The sequence below is a fragment of the Salvelinus sp. IW2-2015 genome, linkage group LG32, assembly GCF_002910315.2.
Source record: "Salvelinus sp. IW2-2015 linkage group LG32, ASM291031v2, whole genome shotgun sequence".
In the NCBI taxonomy this organism is placed as follows: domain Eukaryota; kingdom Metazoa; phylum Chordata; class Actinopteri; order Salmoniformes; family Salmonidae; genus Salvelinus; species Salvelinus sp. IW2-2015.
Window position 1 is genome coordinate 36,371,525 of NC_036871.1, and position 18,427 is coordinate 36,389,951.

The following is an 18,427-nucleotide window of genomic DNA, read 5'->3' on the forward strand; positions in this document are numbered from 1 at the left end:
GATGACCAGAGAGGAGATTAAGGGCTGAAGAAGAATGTATTGGAAAAATGTACACACACACAACACACACACACACACACACACACACACACCACAACACACACACACACACAACACACACACACACACACACACACACCACACACACACACCACACCAACACACAACACAACACACCACCACACGACGAAAGCAAGCATAAGAACAAACACACATCATACACACACATACACACACAGCACCATAGCCACGCACATTACTCTATACCCTCTCTGGAGTGGGTGCCTATAGGATTCTGGAGAAAGGACCATTATGGTGTTACCATTTCATACGCACCCAGACAACAGCTGGGCTCACAGAGTCACCTTACAAATACAAAAGACCTAGAACACACAAAACACTTAGACACGACACAAATTATGGATTTTCATTTCCAACTTTCATACCGCACGACAAACCTGGCTCACAGAGTCACCTTACACTACACATCAGACACTAGACCTAGAACACAACGCCTCAGTGACTTCATGTGGCACCGTCATAGGATGCACCTTCCTGATGGACCAATCTAGGTTTGGCGGCTGATCATCAGTAAACCTCTCATATGAGAATCATGCAAACAAGATGGCTGATATGATCCAAATAAACAAGATGGCTGACCTTATCCAAATTAACAAGATGGCTGACCTTACCCAAATAACAAGATGGCTGACCTGATCCAAATAAACAAGACCTGAATGTGCTCTGACTTATCCTCTATCGTGCATGCCACAGCTAGTTGAGTAGAAAGATGTTTGACCAAACTGACACTTTCATGTTTTATCATGTTATAATTAAGCAATATGCATGAGGGGGTGTGGAATATGGCCAATATACCACGGCTAAGGGCTGTTCTTAAGCACGATGCAACGCGGAGTGCCTGGCTTCAGCCCTTATCCAAGGTATATTGGCCATATACCACAAACCCCCAAGGTGCATTATTGCTATTATAAACGGGTTACTAATGTAATTAGAGCAGTAAAAAAAAGAATGGTCAAACCCGTGGTGTACGTTCTGATATACCACGGCTGTCAGCCAATCAACATTCACTGCTCGAACCACYCGGTTTATAATTACCATTAGACCATTCACAAAATAATAATTAAAGGAATATTATTCTGAAGTATGAGGACTACKGTTCATATCCATTTAAACGTAATCAGATTTATTACAGTTACACAATAAGAATACAATTGACAAATAGTACATACCAGAAGTCTTCAATTTTTTATAAATGTTTTATTTCACCTTTATTTAACCAGGTAGGCCAGTTGAGAACAAGTTCTCATTTATAACTACGACCTGGCCAAGATAAAGCAAAGCAGTGTGACAAAAACAACAACACAGAGATACACATGGGATAAACAAATGTACAGTCAATAACATAATATAAAAAGTCTATGTACAGTGTGTACAAATGTAGTAAGATTAGGGAGGTAATGCAATAAAGAGGYGAAATAATTACAATTCAGCATTAATACTGGAGTGATAGAAGTGCAGATGATGATGTGCAAGTAGAGATACYRGGGTGCAAAAAAGCAACAACAAAARAATAACAATATGAGGATGAGGCAGTTGGGTGTGCTATTTACAGATGGRCTGTGTACAGGTACAGTTATCAGTAAGCTGCTCTGACAGCTGATGCTTAAAGTTAGAGAGGGAGATATACGTCTCCAGCTTCAGTGATTTTTGCAATTTGTTCCAGTCATTGGCAGCAGAGAACTGTAAGGAAAGGCGGCCAAAGGAGGTGTTGGCTTTGGGGATGACCAGTGAAATATACCTGCTGGAGCGTGTGCTACGGGTGGGTGTTGCTATGGTGACCAGTGAGCTGAGATAAGGTGGGGCTTTACCTAGCATGGACTTATAGATGACCTGGATGACCTGAAGCCAGTGGGTTTGGCGCCGAATATGTAGCGAGGGCCAGCCAACGAGAGCAGTGGTGGAGTATATGGGGCTTTGGTGACAAAACGGATGGCACTGTGAATAGACTACATCCAATTTGCTGAGTAGAGTGTTGAAGTTATTTTGTAAATGACATCGCGAAGTCAAGGATTGGTAGGATGGTCAGCTTTACGAGTGTATGTGGCAGCATGAGTGAAGGAGGCTTGTTTGCGAAATAGGTAGCCAATTCTAGCTTTAAAATTGGATGTAGATGCCTAATGTGTGCTGGAAGGAGACTTTACGTCTAACCAGACACCTAGTATTTGTAGTTGTTCACTTATGAACCGTCCAGAGTAGTGATGCTGGTTGGCGGGTGCGGCAGCAATCGGTTGAAGAGCATACATTTAGTTTTACTGCAGTTGGAGGCCACGGAAGGAGTGTTGCATGGCATTGAAGCTCGTTTCGAGGTTTGTTAACACAGTGTCCAAAGAAGGGCCAGATGTATACAGAATGGTGTCTGCGTAGAGGGATCAGAGAATCACCCGCAGCAAGAGCAACATCATTGATGTAACAGAAAGAAAAGAGTCGGCCCGAGAATTGAACCCTGTGGCACCCCCATAGAGACTGCCAGAGGTCCGGACAACAGGCTCTCCGATTTGAAACACTGAACTCTATCTGAGAAGTAGTTGGTGAACCAGGCGAGGCCGTCATTTGAGAAACCGAGGCTATTTAGTCTGCCGATAAGAATGTGGAAGATTTGGCCAGGTCGATGAAGACGGCTGCACAGTACTGTCTTTTATCRATTGCGGTTGACATAAGACACAAAATATCTAAAAGTCTATAGAAACACACTATAGTGTAACAGAACGCTACGCCAGGAGAATTACATTGACTCCATGAGCAAAGTGTCAACCCAGCCAAATCCCAGTGTCTCATATCGTCTAATTAACATCACTTTGCRCGGCACAAAACATTACAACAAAAGGCAACACACGCATTCTTGGATCTAATCATCACAACTCTCATCTCAATGATAGGAGTGTACATCTGCGTTGCTCCCACTTTGAACTGACCACCGTCCGATAAACAAATGAACAAAAAATCCAGCACAATGAAACATATCAACATTTATAGCTCTTTAGGAACATTTGAAACAATCCAAGCATGACAATTTCATTCACACAGTAACATTCATTCAGTCAATTTCACGTTTCATTATGTCTTCACACCTTCAACGGTGTCCACGCTCCCAGCGTTCTGTGAGAAGGGAACGTCCCTTCCTAGAGATTACCACAGGTGTGATGGACCCCTGCGACAGCCCACAGATGGTCAGCCATCCAAACTATCTCATACAGTGCCTTGCAAAAGTATTCACCCCCTTGGCGTTTTTCCTATTTTGTTGCATTACAACCTGTAATTTAAATGGATTTTTATGTTGATTTCATGTAATGGACATACACAAAATAGTCCAAATTGGTGTAGTGAAATGAATAAAATTACTTGTTTCAAAAAATGCAGCAACAAAAAAATACGGAAAAGTGGTGCGTGCATTTGTATTCACCCCTTTGCTATGAAGTCCACCTGTGATCACATGATCTCAGTATATATACACCTGTTCTGAAAGGCCCCAGAGTCTGCAACACCACTAAGCAAGGGGCACCACCAAGCAAGTGGCACCATGAAGACCAAGGAGCTCTCCAAACAGGTCAGGGACAAAGTTGTGGAGAAGTACAGATCAGGGTTGGGTTTGAAAAATATATCCAAAACGTTGAACATCCCACGGAGCACCATTAAATCCATTATTAAAAAATGGAAAGAATATGGCACCACAACAAACTTGCCAAGAGCCGCCCACTAAAAATCACGGACCAGGCAAGGAGGGCATTAATCAGAGAGGCAACAAGAGACCAAAGATAACCCTGAAGGAGCTGCAAAGCTCCACAGAGGAGATTGGAGTATCTGTCCACAGGACCACTTTAAGTCGTACACTCCATAGAGCTGGGCTTTACAGAAGAGTGGCCATAATAAAGCCATTGCTTAAAGAAAAAAATATTCAAACACGTTTGGTGTTCGCCAGGAGGCATGTGGGAGACTCCCCAAACATACGGAAGAAGCTACTCTGACTAAAATTTAGCTTTTTGGCCATCAAGGAAAACACTATGTCTGGCACAAACCCAACACCCCACAGTGAAGCATGGTGGTGGCAGCATCATGCTGTGGGGATGTTTTTCATCGGCAAGGACTGGGAAACTGGTCAGATTTGAAGGAATGATGGATGGCACTAAATACAGGGAAATTCTTGTGGGAAATCTGTTTCAGTCTTCCAGAGATTTGAGACTGGGACGGAGGTTCACCTTCCAGCAGGACAATGACCCTAAGCATACTGCTAAAGCAACACTCGAGTGGTTTAACGGGAAACATTTAAATGTCTTGGAATGGCCTAGTCAAAGCCCAGACCTCAATCCAATTGAGAATCTGTGGTATGACTTAAAGATTGCTGTACACCAGTGGAACCCATCCAACTTGAAGGACCTGGAGCAGTTTTGCCTTGAAGAATGGGCAAAAATCCCAGTAGATGTGCCAAGCTTATAGAGACATATTCCAAGAGACTTGCAGCTGTAATTGCTGCAAAAGGTGGCTCTACAATGTATTGACTTTGGGGGGTGAATAGTTATGCACGCTCAAGTTTTTAAAAAATTGGGTCTTATTTCTTGTTTGTTTCACAATAACAAATATTTTGCATCTTCAAAGTGGTAGGCATGTTGTGTAAATCAACTGACACAAACCCCACAAAAATCTATTTTAATTCCAGGTTGTAAGGCAACAAAATAGGAAAAATGTCAAGGAGGGTGAATACTTTCGCAAAGCACTGTAAATCATGACTGAGTCATCACGCTTGACTAAGTCATCCTGCTGGGCCTCAGCTCCTGCAAGTCACTAGTCGCTAGTATATATTTTTTCTTCTACATGTCCATAGAATTAGGAATGACTAATTTAAAAGGAGCTCTATKGTCGTGTCACTCCCGGTCCATGCAAGACCATATGATAATGCTGTCACTTCCCACTGGGCAAAAACTGGTTGAATCAATGTTGTTTCCACCTCATTTCAACAAAACAATCTATGTGAGGACATTGAATAAAGGTGGGGAAACTGATTGGATTTGAAAAAAGTMATCAACATATGGGAGATAGGTATTTTTTTWWWTTTTTTTWACCTAAATCCAATGACATGGTGACATGTTTTGTTGATTTCACGTTGAATTCATGATAGTTAACAACTCAACCAAATGTAAGTTAAAAGTAGATGCCCAGTGTCTCAGTGTCTCAGATACAGTAATTAAGTTAATTTGGCCTTGGGATTGTTTCTTTGTTGATCTGCTTGATTCAGTTGATTTCCTGGCACCGTTTCTGTTGTCTCAGTTTACACTCCCTGCTCAGAGTGGGAGGGAGAGGATTTCTATATATAGTCCAAGATTGAGTGCAATAATTTATTCAACACATTTGTTCTTCTGCAATGGGTTTGACTTGCTTGTTTTCATCCCGTTATCTGTGCATGTGTAACAGTATAGCTTCCGTCCCTCTCCTCACCYCTACCTGGGCTCGAACCAGGGACCCTCTGCACACTTTGACAACAGTCACCCTCGAAGCATCTTTACCCATCACTCCACAAAAGCCGCGGCCCTTGCAGAGCAAGGGGAACAACTACTTCAAGGTCTCAGAGCGAGTGACRTCAGCGATTGAAACGCTATGTGCGCGCACCCCGCTAACTAGCTAGCCATTTCACATCGGTTACACATGCATGTCAGTGTAGGGATAGATCTGTGGCAAATATGTGGGTGCATGTCTTCAGAATTGTGTTCATAAGTGGCGTCAAAATAATTCACACCCTTGATAAAGATGAGCAATAATGACTGTAAAGGATATATAATTCAAATACTGATCTATATTGTATGATACATCTTGGGGGGAAATTATATTATTTTATACTAATACAATTGCTCTGAGAATTTTTTATTCGGATTAACAAGTATAAAAAAAAAWTCTCTAAGTTACTTAAAGATTCTTATAAATATAGTAGTCAAAAGTTTAGTTTTTAGGTCTCTTATTTCTAGCATATTTCAATGAAATATGAATTTGCAGTTAGTTTTGGTTGTGTTTCAGATTATTTTGTGCCCAATAGAAATTAATGGTAAATCATGTATTGTGTTATTATGGAGTCACTTGAATCGTGATTAATGATGATTTAGAAAGTTACAGAGGGTCAAATGTCATACCCCCAACACATGCTAACCTCTCACCATTACTAATAACAGGGAAGGTTAGCAWCTTGGGGGTATGATCTTTGACCCTCTGTAACTTTCTCACTCATCATTATTCAGGATTATCCATAATCATGGTAGCATCCACATTAATGTAGAAGTGTTTAGACACATATTCTATTCTTATTTACAATAAAAGTGGCTCCAAAATGACACATTACATTATTTACCATTCATTTCTATTGGGCACAAAATAATCTGAAACACAACCAAAACAAACTGCAAATGCATCCAACAAGTTTGTAGAGTCACAAGCTTAATGTAATCATTGCATGCTGTGAATATGGGACCAAATATTCCTAGAATCTTATGGGATGTCAATAATTGTTACCTCTAMCTTTTTGATATAGTTTTGTATTACTTGTTAAACAAAATATCTTTCTCTGAGCAATTGTATTAGTATAAAAGTATATACTTTTTTTGAGCATACAATATAGCTCAGTATTTAAATAATATATTTTATACAGTCATTATCGCTCATCTTTATCAAGGGTGTTTCAGACCCCACTGTATGCGTGTGTGACTGCATGGCTAGGTGTGTGTGTGTCAGCGACTAGGCCTAGCACTATACTCTTAACCCCATGTCTCGCCCAATCAGGCAGCCTTGTACCACTCCAGTGCATATCTAGTTATAAGGGGAACTGTTACTGTGGGCCGAGTGGGCGGGGGGTGGGGTGGGGGGCAGGAATAGCAGGTGCACCATGGACTCCTATATTTAGAGCTGTGTGGATAACAGGAAAACATCCCGGTTACTGTCTGTCAAGCAGTGTCTAATGATGTGAAAAGTAATGTGAAATGCGTTTAAATTAATTTCAATTTGTTTAAGTGACTTTGGCTATTGTAGCGACACTTTGTGTAAGAGCACATGCATTGTGATGCTTTGTAAGTCTCTCTGGATAACAATGTCTGCTAAACTGCTAAAATGTTTATGTAAAATGTTATCTTACGAACATTGCTTTTGTTTTGCTGAAGTATTTCCTAAATGTATAATGTTAGAGATCAATAAGATGTATATTTCACACTGTAAGGACACAGCGTAGTCATGAATTAACGGTTGTGTGTCAATACCAGTCCAAAAGGCCAGAGCCCCTGTTGTTTTAGGTATCTTGATGTGATGCCAGTTTCAGTGTGGGTGAGCGCTAGTGACACGTGCACTGGGGGTCTGCTTACTCTGTGTGTGCACATGTATCCAGGGTCAGTGTGAGTGTTAAGGACAGACAGATAGTTTTGCTATGAAGGTGTGATAAACTGGAATACCTCTCTGGCTAGAAGACAGAGCAGATTCTAAATGTCAATAGACTGGGGGAAGTACTATAATACTACATACAGGTCTGACAGAGTGAGAGAGATGGAAGGAAGTGGGAGACAGGAAATKAGAGAAATGGAATACAAAATATTGAGAGAAAAAGTAAGAATAGGATACAGTTTGAATTTCAAAGAGTGAAAAGAGAGATAAGAGAAAGAGGACAGAAATAAGCAACAATAACCCGAAAGAGAGAGAGAGACGCTGGTGTCCTATCCCTGTCCAGGGTCACAACTGGACCATTTAACCTCACCATTCATTCCCAGTCACATCCATTTTCCATATCCCAAATCCCTATCCTAAAGGCTCTGTCCTAGCTCAGAACCCTATTCTGGTTCACCGTGGCTGTCAGAGCACATAAGTGTGTACTTTAACCCCTGACCCTTGGTATAAGCCCCAGAGATGCTCTGCCTTCCCCATGGTTTAAGTATGTGAGCCTAACAGTTAGTTACCCTCCATTGTGAGGTGAGGGGAATKACATTTTACCTTTATAATGATGAAAATAGAATCACTTTATGTTGTATTTACACAGTAGCCTAATAAAATGTATGTTTGGCAATGGAACCAAGGCTGTTGAAAGCCCTGGATACGTTTTGTAATCCTGTACTAGCTCCTGAGTGGTGCAGCGGTCTAAGGCACTGCATCTCAGTGCTAGAGTGGTCACTACAGACACCCTGGTTTGAGTCCAGGCTGTATCACAACCGGCTGTTATTGGGAGTCCCATAGGGCGGTGCACAATTGGCCTAGTGTCGTCCCGGTTTGGCCGGTGTAGGCCGTCATTGTAAATAAAAATGTATTCTTAACTGACTTGCCTAGTTAAATAAAGGATATATTAAAAATTAGCTTTGCACTGGTGTGAGATGTKGCAAAGAGCTGATGTTAGCAAGATCTCTAACAGATCTGGGACCAGTCCAGATTGATACATGTTTATGCTATTAATTGATAGTATGTGAAACATGCATTCTTTGTTAAACTTTGATAGGTTTCAAGTAAAGTGTGCAATGGACAGGACATTATAGATTTTTGGTAACCTCCAAAAAGTCTGGGTTTCCTGGCAGCATGTCCCATCATAAAATATAACATCTGTGACAGGAGAGAACCATGTTCCCTACTAATGTTACATTTACACACCACACCACTCTGATTGATACAGCAGAGAGAGGGGGAGGGAAGGAGGAAAATTGATATAGCATAGGAGGGGTGCGGGGGTCAGGTGTAGATGGTGAAGGTATTTGGGGGTTGTGGGTGAGAAGGAGAGAGGACAGGTTGTGCGTGTAGGGTTGCTGTTGCTGTTTAGCTGTGTGATGGTGTTGGAGGGGGATAGAAGACACTGGATACTGTACAGGACAAGCACTAGGTGCATTTGGAAGGCAGGAGTTTCCAGGAGAGTAATAGGGTATACCGTTCCTCTGGGCATCAGGGGTCTTTGCAAGGCAGTACAGGTCAGTGCAGGCTGGTGGGAGGAGCTATAGGAAGACGGGCTCATTGTAATGGGTGGAATGGAATTAATGGAACGGAGTCAAACATGTGGAACCATTCTACCATTCTACATTTACATTTGTGCTTCTACACCTGCATTGCTTGCTGTTTGGGGTTTTAGGCTGGGTTTCTGTACAGCACTTTGAGATATCAGCTGATGTACGAAGGGCTATATAAATAMATTTGATTTGATTTATTAAATCCATTCCAGCCATTACAATGAGCCCGTCCTCTACTCTCTTCCTGTGTTTTACAGTAATTGTACTAATGGTGCCTGCACTTCTTTGAGTTTCTATGACTTCATTGACTTGTTTTAAAGTTTCTATTTGATATTCCTTGTCTTTTGAGATTAATCGATATGATGTGGGTGAGGATGATGATGATGATGATGATGATGATGATGATGATGATGATGATGATGATGATGATGATGATGATGATGACGGTGACAACGACGACAATATTGATGTCATTTTTTCTATCAAACATAATTCCAGTCTGATGTCATGTTCTATTCTCCCTGTGTTCCAGAACATCGAGTTGAAGGTAGAAGTGGAGAGCTTGAAGCAAGAGTTACAGGAGAAACAAGACCTTCTTGACAAGGCTCTGTAAGTCCAGTACGACACATCCAGACTAACAGTTGACCGTTGAATGTATTGAACAGTCATCTGATCTGAGAATCTGACACTTTTTACGTCAAATTAAATTGCAATGTAGACTGACAGCCAATCAACAGATCAAATAAAATCAAATTGTATTGGTCACATACACATATTTAGCAGATGTTATTGCGGATGTAGGAAAATGCTTGTGTTCCTAGCTCCAACAATGCAGTAGTATCTAATAGTTCACAACAATACACATATCTAAAAGTAAAAGAATGGAATTAAGAAAGATATACAGTTGAAGTGGRAAGTTTACATACACCTTAGCCAAATACATTTAAACTCAGTTTTTCACCCTTCCTGACATTTAATCCTCGTAAAAAATTCCCTGTCTTAGGTCAGTTAGGATCACCACTTTATTTTAAGAATGTGAAATGTCAGAATAACAGTAGAGAGAATGATTTATTTCAGCTTTTATTTCTTTCATCACATTCCCAGTGGATCAGAAGTTTACATACACTCAATTAGTATTTGGTATCATTGCCTTTAAATTGTTTAACTTGGGTCAAACGTTTTGGGTAGCCTTCCACAAGCTTCCACCATACAGCTCCTGGATGAATTGGCCAATTCCTCCTGACAGAGCTGGTGTAACTGAGTCAGGTTTGTAGGCCTCCTTCCTACACATGCTTTTCAGTTCTGCCCACAAATTTTCTATAGGATTGAGGTCAGGGCTTTGTGATGGCCACTCCAATACCTTGACTTTGTTGTCCTGCCATTTTGCCACAACTTTGGAAGTATGCTTGGGGTCATTGTCCATTTGGAAGACACATTTGCGACCAAGCTCTAACTTCCTGACTGAGTCTGAGATGTTGCTTCAATATATCCACATCATTTTACCTCCTCATGATGCCATCTATTTTGTGAAGTGCACCCAGTCCCTCTTGCAGAAAGCACCAAAACAACATGATGCTGCCACACCTGTGCTTCCAGTTGGGATGGTGTTTTCGGCTTGCAAGTTCTATTTTTGTTTCATCAGACAAGAGGACATTCTCAAAAAAATACGATCTTTGTTCCCATGTGCAGTTGCAAACTGTAGTCCGGCTTCTTAGCGGTTTTGGAGCAGTGGCTTCTTCCTTGCTGAGAGCCTTTCAAGTTATGAATATAGGACTCGTTTTACTGTGGATATAGATAAATGTACCTGTTTCATCCAGCATTTCACACGGTCCTTTGCTGTTGTTCTGGGATTGATTTGCATTTTCGCACAAAGTACGTTCATCTCTAGGAGACAGAACGGTCTCCTTCCTGAGCGTATGACGGCTGCGTGGTCCCATGTGTTGTTATATAACTTGCGTACTATTGTTTGTACAGGATGAACGTGGTACCTTCAGGCGTTGGAAATTGCTCCCAGGATGACCAGATTGTGGACGTCTCCAATTTTTTTCTGAGGTCTTGGCTGATTTCTTTTGATTTTCCCATGATGTCAAGTAAAAGGCACTGAATTTCAAGGTAGGCCTTTAAATACATCCACAGGTACATCTCCAATTGACTCAAATATGTCAATAAGCCTATCAGAAGCTTTCTAAAGCCATGACATAATTTTCAGGAATTTTCAAGCTGTTTAAAGGCACAATAAAATTAGTGTATGTAAACTTCTGACCCACTGGAATTGTGATACAGTGAATTACAAGTTAAATAATCTGTCTGTAAACAATTGTTGGAAAAATGACTTGTATCATGCACATGGTAGATGTCCTAACTGACTTACCAAAACTATAGTTTGTTAACAAGAAATTTGTGGAGTGGTTGAAAAACGAGTTTTAACGACTCCAACCTAAGTGTATGTAAAGTTCCGACTTCAACTGTAAATATTAGGTCGAGCAATGTCGGAGTGGCATTGACTAAAATACAGTAGCATAGAATACAGTGTATACATTTGAGATGAGTAAAGCAGTATGTAAACGTTATTAAAGTGACTAGTGATTCCATGTCTATGTATATACGGCAGCAGCCTCTAAGGTGCAGGGTTGAGTAACCGGGTGGTAGCCTGCTAGTGATGGCTATTTGACAGTCTGATGGCCTTGAGATAGAAGCTGTTTTTCAGTCTCTCGGTCCCAGCTTTGATGGACCTGTACTGACCTCGCCTTCTGGATGATAGTGGGGTTGTCCTTGATGATCTTTTTGGGCTTCCTGTGACATCGGGTGCAACAGGTGTCCTGGAGGGCAGGTCATGTTGCCCCGGTGATACGTTGGRCAGACCGCACCACCCTCTGGAGAGCCCTGCGGTTGCGGGCGGTGCAGTTGCCATACCAGGCGGTGAAACAGTCCAACAGGATGCTCTCAATTGTGCATCTGTAAATGTTTCTGAGGGTCTTAGGGGCCAAGCCGAATTTCTTCAGCCTCCTGATTGCCTTACAGAGGGAATAACTACACTGTTTGTATTCAACCATATCCCCTGTCACCATGCCATGGTTAAATGCGATGGTTCGCGCTTTCAGTTTTGCGTGAATGCTGTCATCTATCCACAGTTTTTGGGTAGGTTTTAATAGTCACCGTGGGAACAACATCCCCTAATCACTTCCTGATGAACTCAGTCACCGTGTCCGTGTAAACKTCAATGTTATTCTCAGAGGCTACCCGGAACATATCCCAGTCCGCGTGATCAAAACAATCTTGAAGCATGGATTCATGGTCAGACCAGCATTGAATAGACCTTAGCACGGGTACTTCCTGTTTGAGTTTCTGCCTATAGGAAGGGAGGAGCAAAATAGAGTCTTGATCTGATTTGCAAAGGGGGGGCGGGCGAGTAGCAGTGGTCTAGTGTTTTTCCTAAGCGAGTACTACAGTCAATGTGTTGATAGAAATTCGGTAGCGTTTTCCTCAAATTTGCTTTGTTAAAATCCCCAGCTACAATAAATGYGGCCTCAGTATATGTGGTTTCCGGTTTACATGAAGTCCAGTGTAGTTCCTTGAGGGCCGTTGTGGTTTCGGCTTGAGGGGGAATATACACCGCTGTGACTATAACCGTAGAGAATTATCTTGGGAGGTAATACCTTCTGCATTTGATTGTGAGGTATTCTAGGTCGGGTGAACAAAAGGACTTGACTTTCTGTATGTTATCACAATCACACCATGTGTAGTTAATTACATGGTGTAAGAGAGCCATGATTCTGTGAACCAAAGGAAAAATATTGTTACAGTTCCTGATGTCTCTCTGGAAGGAGATCCTCGCCCTGAGCTTGTCTACTTTATTGTCCAGAGACTGAACATTAGCGAGTAATATACTCGGAAGCGGTGGATGGTGTGCACGCCTCCTGAGTCGGACTAGAAGTCCACTCCGAAATCCTCTTCTCCGCCGGTGRCGTCTTGGAGCAGCCTCTGGGATAAGTTCAATTGCCCTGGGAGGTACGAACAAAGAATCCAATTCGGGAAAGTCGTATTCCTGGTCGTAATGCTGGTAAATTACCGCCGCTCTGATATCCAAAAGTTCTTTCCGGCTGTATGTAATAAAACACAAAAAAAGTTCTGGGCTAGTAATGTAAGAAATAACACACAAAAAAATGAAATACTTCAAAGTTGCTTATGAGCTAGAAGCAGAGCTGCCATGTCTGTCGGTGCCATCTTTCCCTGTATGCATTGTGAATGGATGGCCTCAATGGCTTAATGTTGACATCACCAATGCCACATATCCACCAATAAAATACTGTCCTCTTACTCTTCCTGACATTCCCCTCGAGACCCGCCTACTGTATGTAGCATAGTACTAAACCAATAGAATTCAATAATCTTAATGTTTTCCAAAGACCCATGACTACGTGCGACATGCTTTGCTGGTATTCAGAAATACAATTTGCTCAAGTGTTTACRRTGAGTGTTTGTCTTTGTTTGATGAGAATTAACAAAGCTGTTTCTCATACAGAGATGGTGTTATAGCAGGATAACAAGCCTATAGCAGGAGACTGTAGGCATAGAACAGTAATCAGTAGTGAGTCCCTCAGAGGGTAGAATCAAACCGTTTAGAGGTAACACCTCATATTCTGACAGTCTGATGGCCTTGAGATAGAAGCTGTTTTCAGTCTCTCGTCCCAGCTTTGATGGACCTGTACTGACCTCGCCTTCTGGATGATAGTGGGGTTGTCCTTGATGATCTTTTTGGGCTTCCTGTGACATCGGGCAACAGGTGTCCTGGAGGGCAGGTCATGTTGCCCGGTGATACGTTGGACAGACCGCACCACCCTCTGGAGAGCCCTGCGTTGCGGGCGGTGCAGTTGCCATACCAGGCCGGTGAAACAGTCCAACAGGATGCTCTCAATTGTGCATCTGTAAATGTTTCTTGGGTCTTAGGGCCAAGCCAAATTTCTTCAGCCTCCTGATTGCCTACAGAGGGAATAACTACACTGTTTGTATCAACCATATCCCCTGTCACCATGCCATGGTTAAATGCATGGTTCGCGCTTTCAGTTTTGCGTGAATGCTGCATCTACCACAGTTTTTGGGTAGGTTTTAATAGTCACCGGGAAAAACATCCCCTAATCACTTCCTGATGACTCAGTCACCGTGTCCGTGTAAACGTCAATGTTATTCTCAGAGGCTACCCGGAAACATATCCCAGTCCGCGTGATCAAAACAATCTTGAAGCATGGATTCCATGGTCAGACAGCATTGAATAGACCTTAGCACGGTACTTCCTGTTTGAGTTTCTGCCTATAGGAAGGGAGGAGCAAAATAGAGTCTTGATCTGATTGCAAAGGGGCGGGCGGAGTAGCAGTGGTCTAGTGTTTTTCCTAGCGAGTACTACAGTCAATGTGTTTATAGAAATTCGGGTAGCGTTGTCTCAAATTTTGCTTTGTAAAATCCCCAGCTACAATAAATGTGGCCTCAGTATATGTGGTTTCCGGTTTACACTGAAGTCCAGTTGTAGTTCCTTGAGGGCCGTGTGGTTTCGGCTTGAGGGGGAATATACACCGCTGTGACTATACCGATAGAGAATTATCTTGGGAGGATACCTTCTGCATTTATTGTGAGGTATTCTAGGCGGGTGAACAAAAGGACTGACTTTCTGTATGTTATCCACAATCACACCATGTGTAGTTAATTACATGGTGTAGAGAGCCATGATTCTGTGAAACAGAATATGTTACAGTTCCTGATGTCTCTCTGGAAGGAGATCCTCGCCCTGAGCTTGTCTACTTTATTGTCCAGAGACTGAACATTAGCGAATAATATACTCGGAAGCGGTGATGGTGTGCACGCCTCCTGAGTCGGACTAGAAGTCCACTCCGAAATCCTCTTCTCCGCGGTGGCGTCTTGGAGCAGCCTCTGGATAAGTTCAATTGCCCTGGGAGGTACGAACAAAGAATCCAATTCGGGAAAGTCGTATTCCTGGTCGTAATGCTGGTAAATTACCGCCGCTCTGATATCAAAAGTTCTTTCCGGCTGTATGTAATAAAACACAAAAAAAGTTCTGGCTAGTAATGTAAGAAATAACACACAAAAAAAATGAAATACTTCAAAGTTGCTTATGAGCTAGAAGCAGAGCTGCCATGTCTGTCGGTCCATCTTTCCCTGTATGCATTGTGAATGGATGGCCTAATGGCTTAATGTTTGACATCACCAATGCCACATATCCACCAGTAAAATACTGTCCTCTACTCTTCCTGACATTCCCCTCGAGACCCGCCTACTGTATGTAGCATAGTACTAAACCAATAGAATTCAATAATCTTAATGTTTTCAAAGACCCATGACTACGTGCGACATGCTTTGCTGGTATTCAGAAATACAATTGCTCAAGTGTTTACAATGAGTGTTTGTCTTTGTTGATGAGAATTAACAAAGCTGTTTCTCATACAGAGATGGTGTTATAGCAGGATAAACAAGCCTATAAGCAGGAGACTGTAGGCATAGAACCGTAATCAGTAGTGAGTCCCTCAGAGGGTAGAATCAAACCGTTAGGAGTAACACCTCACCTCATGTTTCACACAACAGCTGGTGGAGTGGAGAGAACTGGACACACACACACACACACACACACACACACACACACACACACACAACACACACACACAACACACACACACACACACACACACCACACACACACACACACACACACACACACACACACACACAGAGCGTGTGCACAGTCAGACACACACACATACACACACACACACACAGGAGCGTGCACAGTCAGCACCAACACACATACTCACACACATGTGTACTCGAGTGTCGTCCCAATGATCGCACACTCGCCAGCTCCAAAAGGGCAACCCTGAGATCCTTTGGCGTGCAGACAGGGATATGGAAGGCAATACCCTGTCCACGTTCCACCCTTACCCCCTCCGAACCCCTACCCACTGCTGTTGCAGCTAGCTGAATGTTAATGACTCCCCCTGGAAGGAATCAATTTCGATGACATATTCTGTTATTCATCAGATCTGCTATGAGATTAAAGGTCCACTTTCTGCCTCATGCAACCCCCCACCCATGCCTCCCAGCCTAGAGTCCATAGCCTGGAATAGATTTGCATGATCAAAGGTGTGTGTGCTGGTAGGGGTCTCAGCAGTAAATATTTGGCTGATGGAGGGGAGCCGGTTAGATGCAAGCTACTAATCACTGCCAGCTCCAAGCTCGGTGTAATGATCATACTGTTACCCTGCCTTCTGCTCACATGCAGCTAATCAACATTACATAACCTGTATTAATATGAGATTAGCATCAGATCAGCTAATCAACAATAACATGACCGTATTAATATGGAAGAATGCATCAGATCAGCTAATCAACATTACATTACTTATTAATATGGAGATAGCATCAGATCACTAATCAACCTTAACATTACTGTATTAATATGGAGATAGCACTCAGATCAGCAATCTACATACCGTATTAATATGGAGGAATCATTCAAGATACTAATCAACATTACATATACTGTATTATATGGAGAAATTCATCAGATCAGCTTAATCAAACATTTACATTACTGAAAATGGAGATAGCAAATCAAATCAGCTAATCTACATTACTGTATTAATATGGAGATAGCTCAGATCAGCTAATTCTAGCATTACGTATTAATATGGGAGATAGCATCAGATCAGCTAAATCAACATGACATTACTGTATTAATAATGGAGAAAATCATTAGATCAGTAATCAAACATGACATTACTGTATTAATATGGAATAGTATTCAAGATAGGCTGGCGCCGGGGCAGAAGGCAGACAATTTTACGTTTGCCCCCAACCGATTGTGTTTATCTGCGTTGTTTGTAACTTAGTTTTTTACTCATTTTACATAATGTGCTGCTACCGTCCTCGTATGACCGAAAAACTTAGTACAATAACTAATAACTAAAATAACTAATGTTTCCGGGTTGAGGCCATCTACTCATCTCATATGAATAAAACTGCACTCCACACTATTCTACGTATCTTAGTCACTTTTAATTGTTTTTACATCTCATATGTTATACTGTATTGTATTCTATACTACACACTGACTGTTAAACAGCCATCTCCAGCACATCAAGGCTGCTGCCTATAGACATAATTAGGAGAATCACTGGCCACTTTAAGAAAATGAAACAGTAGCCACTTTAATAAGGTCTCCGTATCTTGCATACTCATCTCATACTTAATGAAACTATTACTCTTATACTATTCTACGTATCTTAGTCACTTTAATTGTGTGTAAATACGCATCACCCATCTCATATGTCTATACTGTATCTATACTATGCCCACTGTATCGTAGATCCAATGCCCACCTCTGACATATATTATAATATTCTTAATCCATTCCTTACTAGATGTACGTGTATTTTGGGTATATGTTGTGAAACTGTTAGATATTATTTGTTAAATATAACTAACACGTCGGAGCTAGAAAGCACAAGCCGTCTTTACACGTGTATTGTACCAATAGATTTGATTTGTTTGAAACAACCATCACCCAGCAGTACAACATCCAAAACCACCAGCAGTAGCATCCACCACCCAGCAGTAGGACATCCAACTCCACCCAGCAAGGGACATCCATCCACCCAGCAGTAGACAACCATCTCACCCAGCAGAGATAGGACATCCACCACCCAGACAGTAGCATTTCCTACCCCCCAGTAGACCACCTCAGCAGTAGCTCTACATATCCACCAGCAGTACGACATCCTAACCAACCAGCCAGTAGAACATCCAAACCACCCAGCAGTAGGACATCAAAACCACCCAGCAGTGGACATCCTATCCACCCAGCAGTAGGCATTCACACCAGGCATACACACACCCAGCGGAGCATAGCGACACCCCACAGCGTGACATCAACACCCAGCAGGAGCATCACAAACACCCAGCAGTAGCATCCAACCGGAACCAGCAGTAAGGAGCATCTAACAATCCACCCAGCAGTAGACATTCCAATCCCACCCCAGCAGTAGGACATCCACCACCCAGCAGTAGGACATCCAAAGCCACCCAGCAGTATGCATCCATCCACCCAGCAGTAGGCATTCCACCACCCAGCATAAGACACTATTGCCAGCCACCCGAGCAGTTAGACATTCCACCACCCAGCAGTAGGGGACATCCAAATCCACCCAGCACCGTAGGACATCACAACTCACCCATCAAGCAGTGAACACCAAATCCACCACAAGTCATCCATCCGACATCCTAGCATCCAATCCAAACCCAGCAGTAGCATCCAATCGCACCAAGCGAGTAGTGACATCCAACCACCCAGCAGTAGACATCCTACCACCAGCAGTAACATCCATCCACCCAGCAGTAACAAT

General features: G+C 42.3%; 1 protein-coding gene across 1 annotated transcript in view; it reads left to right on the forward strand.

Annotated features, from left to right (window-relative positions):
• The window catches only part of LOC111957070 (myomegalin-like), a 46,745-nt gene that overhangs the window by 21,563 nt on the left and 6,755 nt on the right, over nucleotides 1-18,427 (forward strand). The window contains exon 2 of the mRNA XM_023977792.2: nucleotides 9,553-9,629. Within this exon, the coding sequence (XP_023833560.1) occupies nucleotides 9,553-9,629 (77 nt within the window). The remainder of the gene's footprint in view (nucleotides 1-9,552; nucleotides 9,630-18,427) is intronic.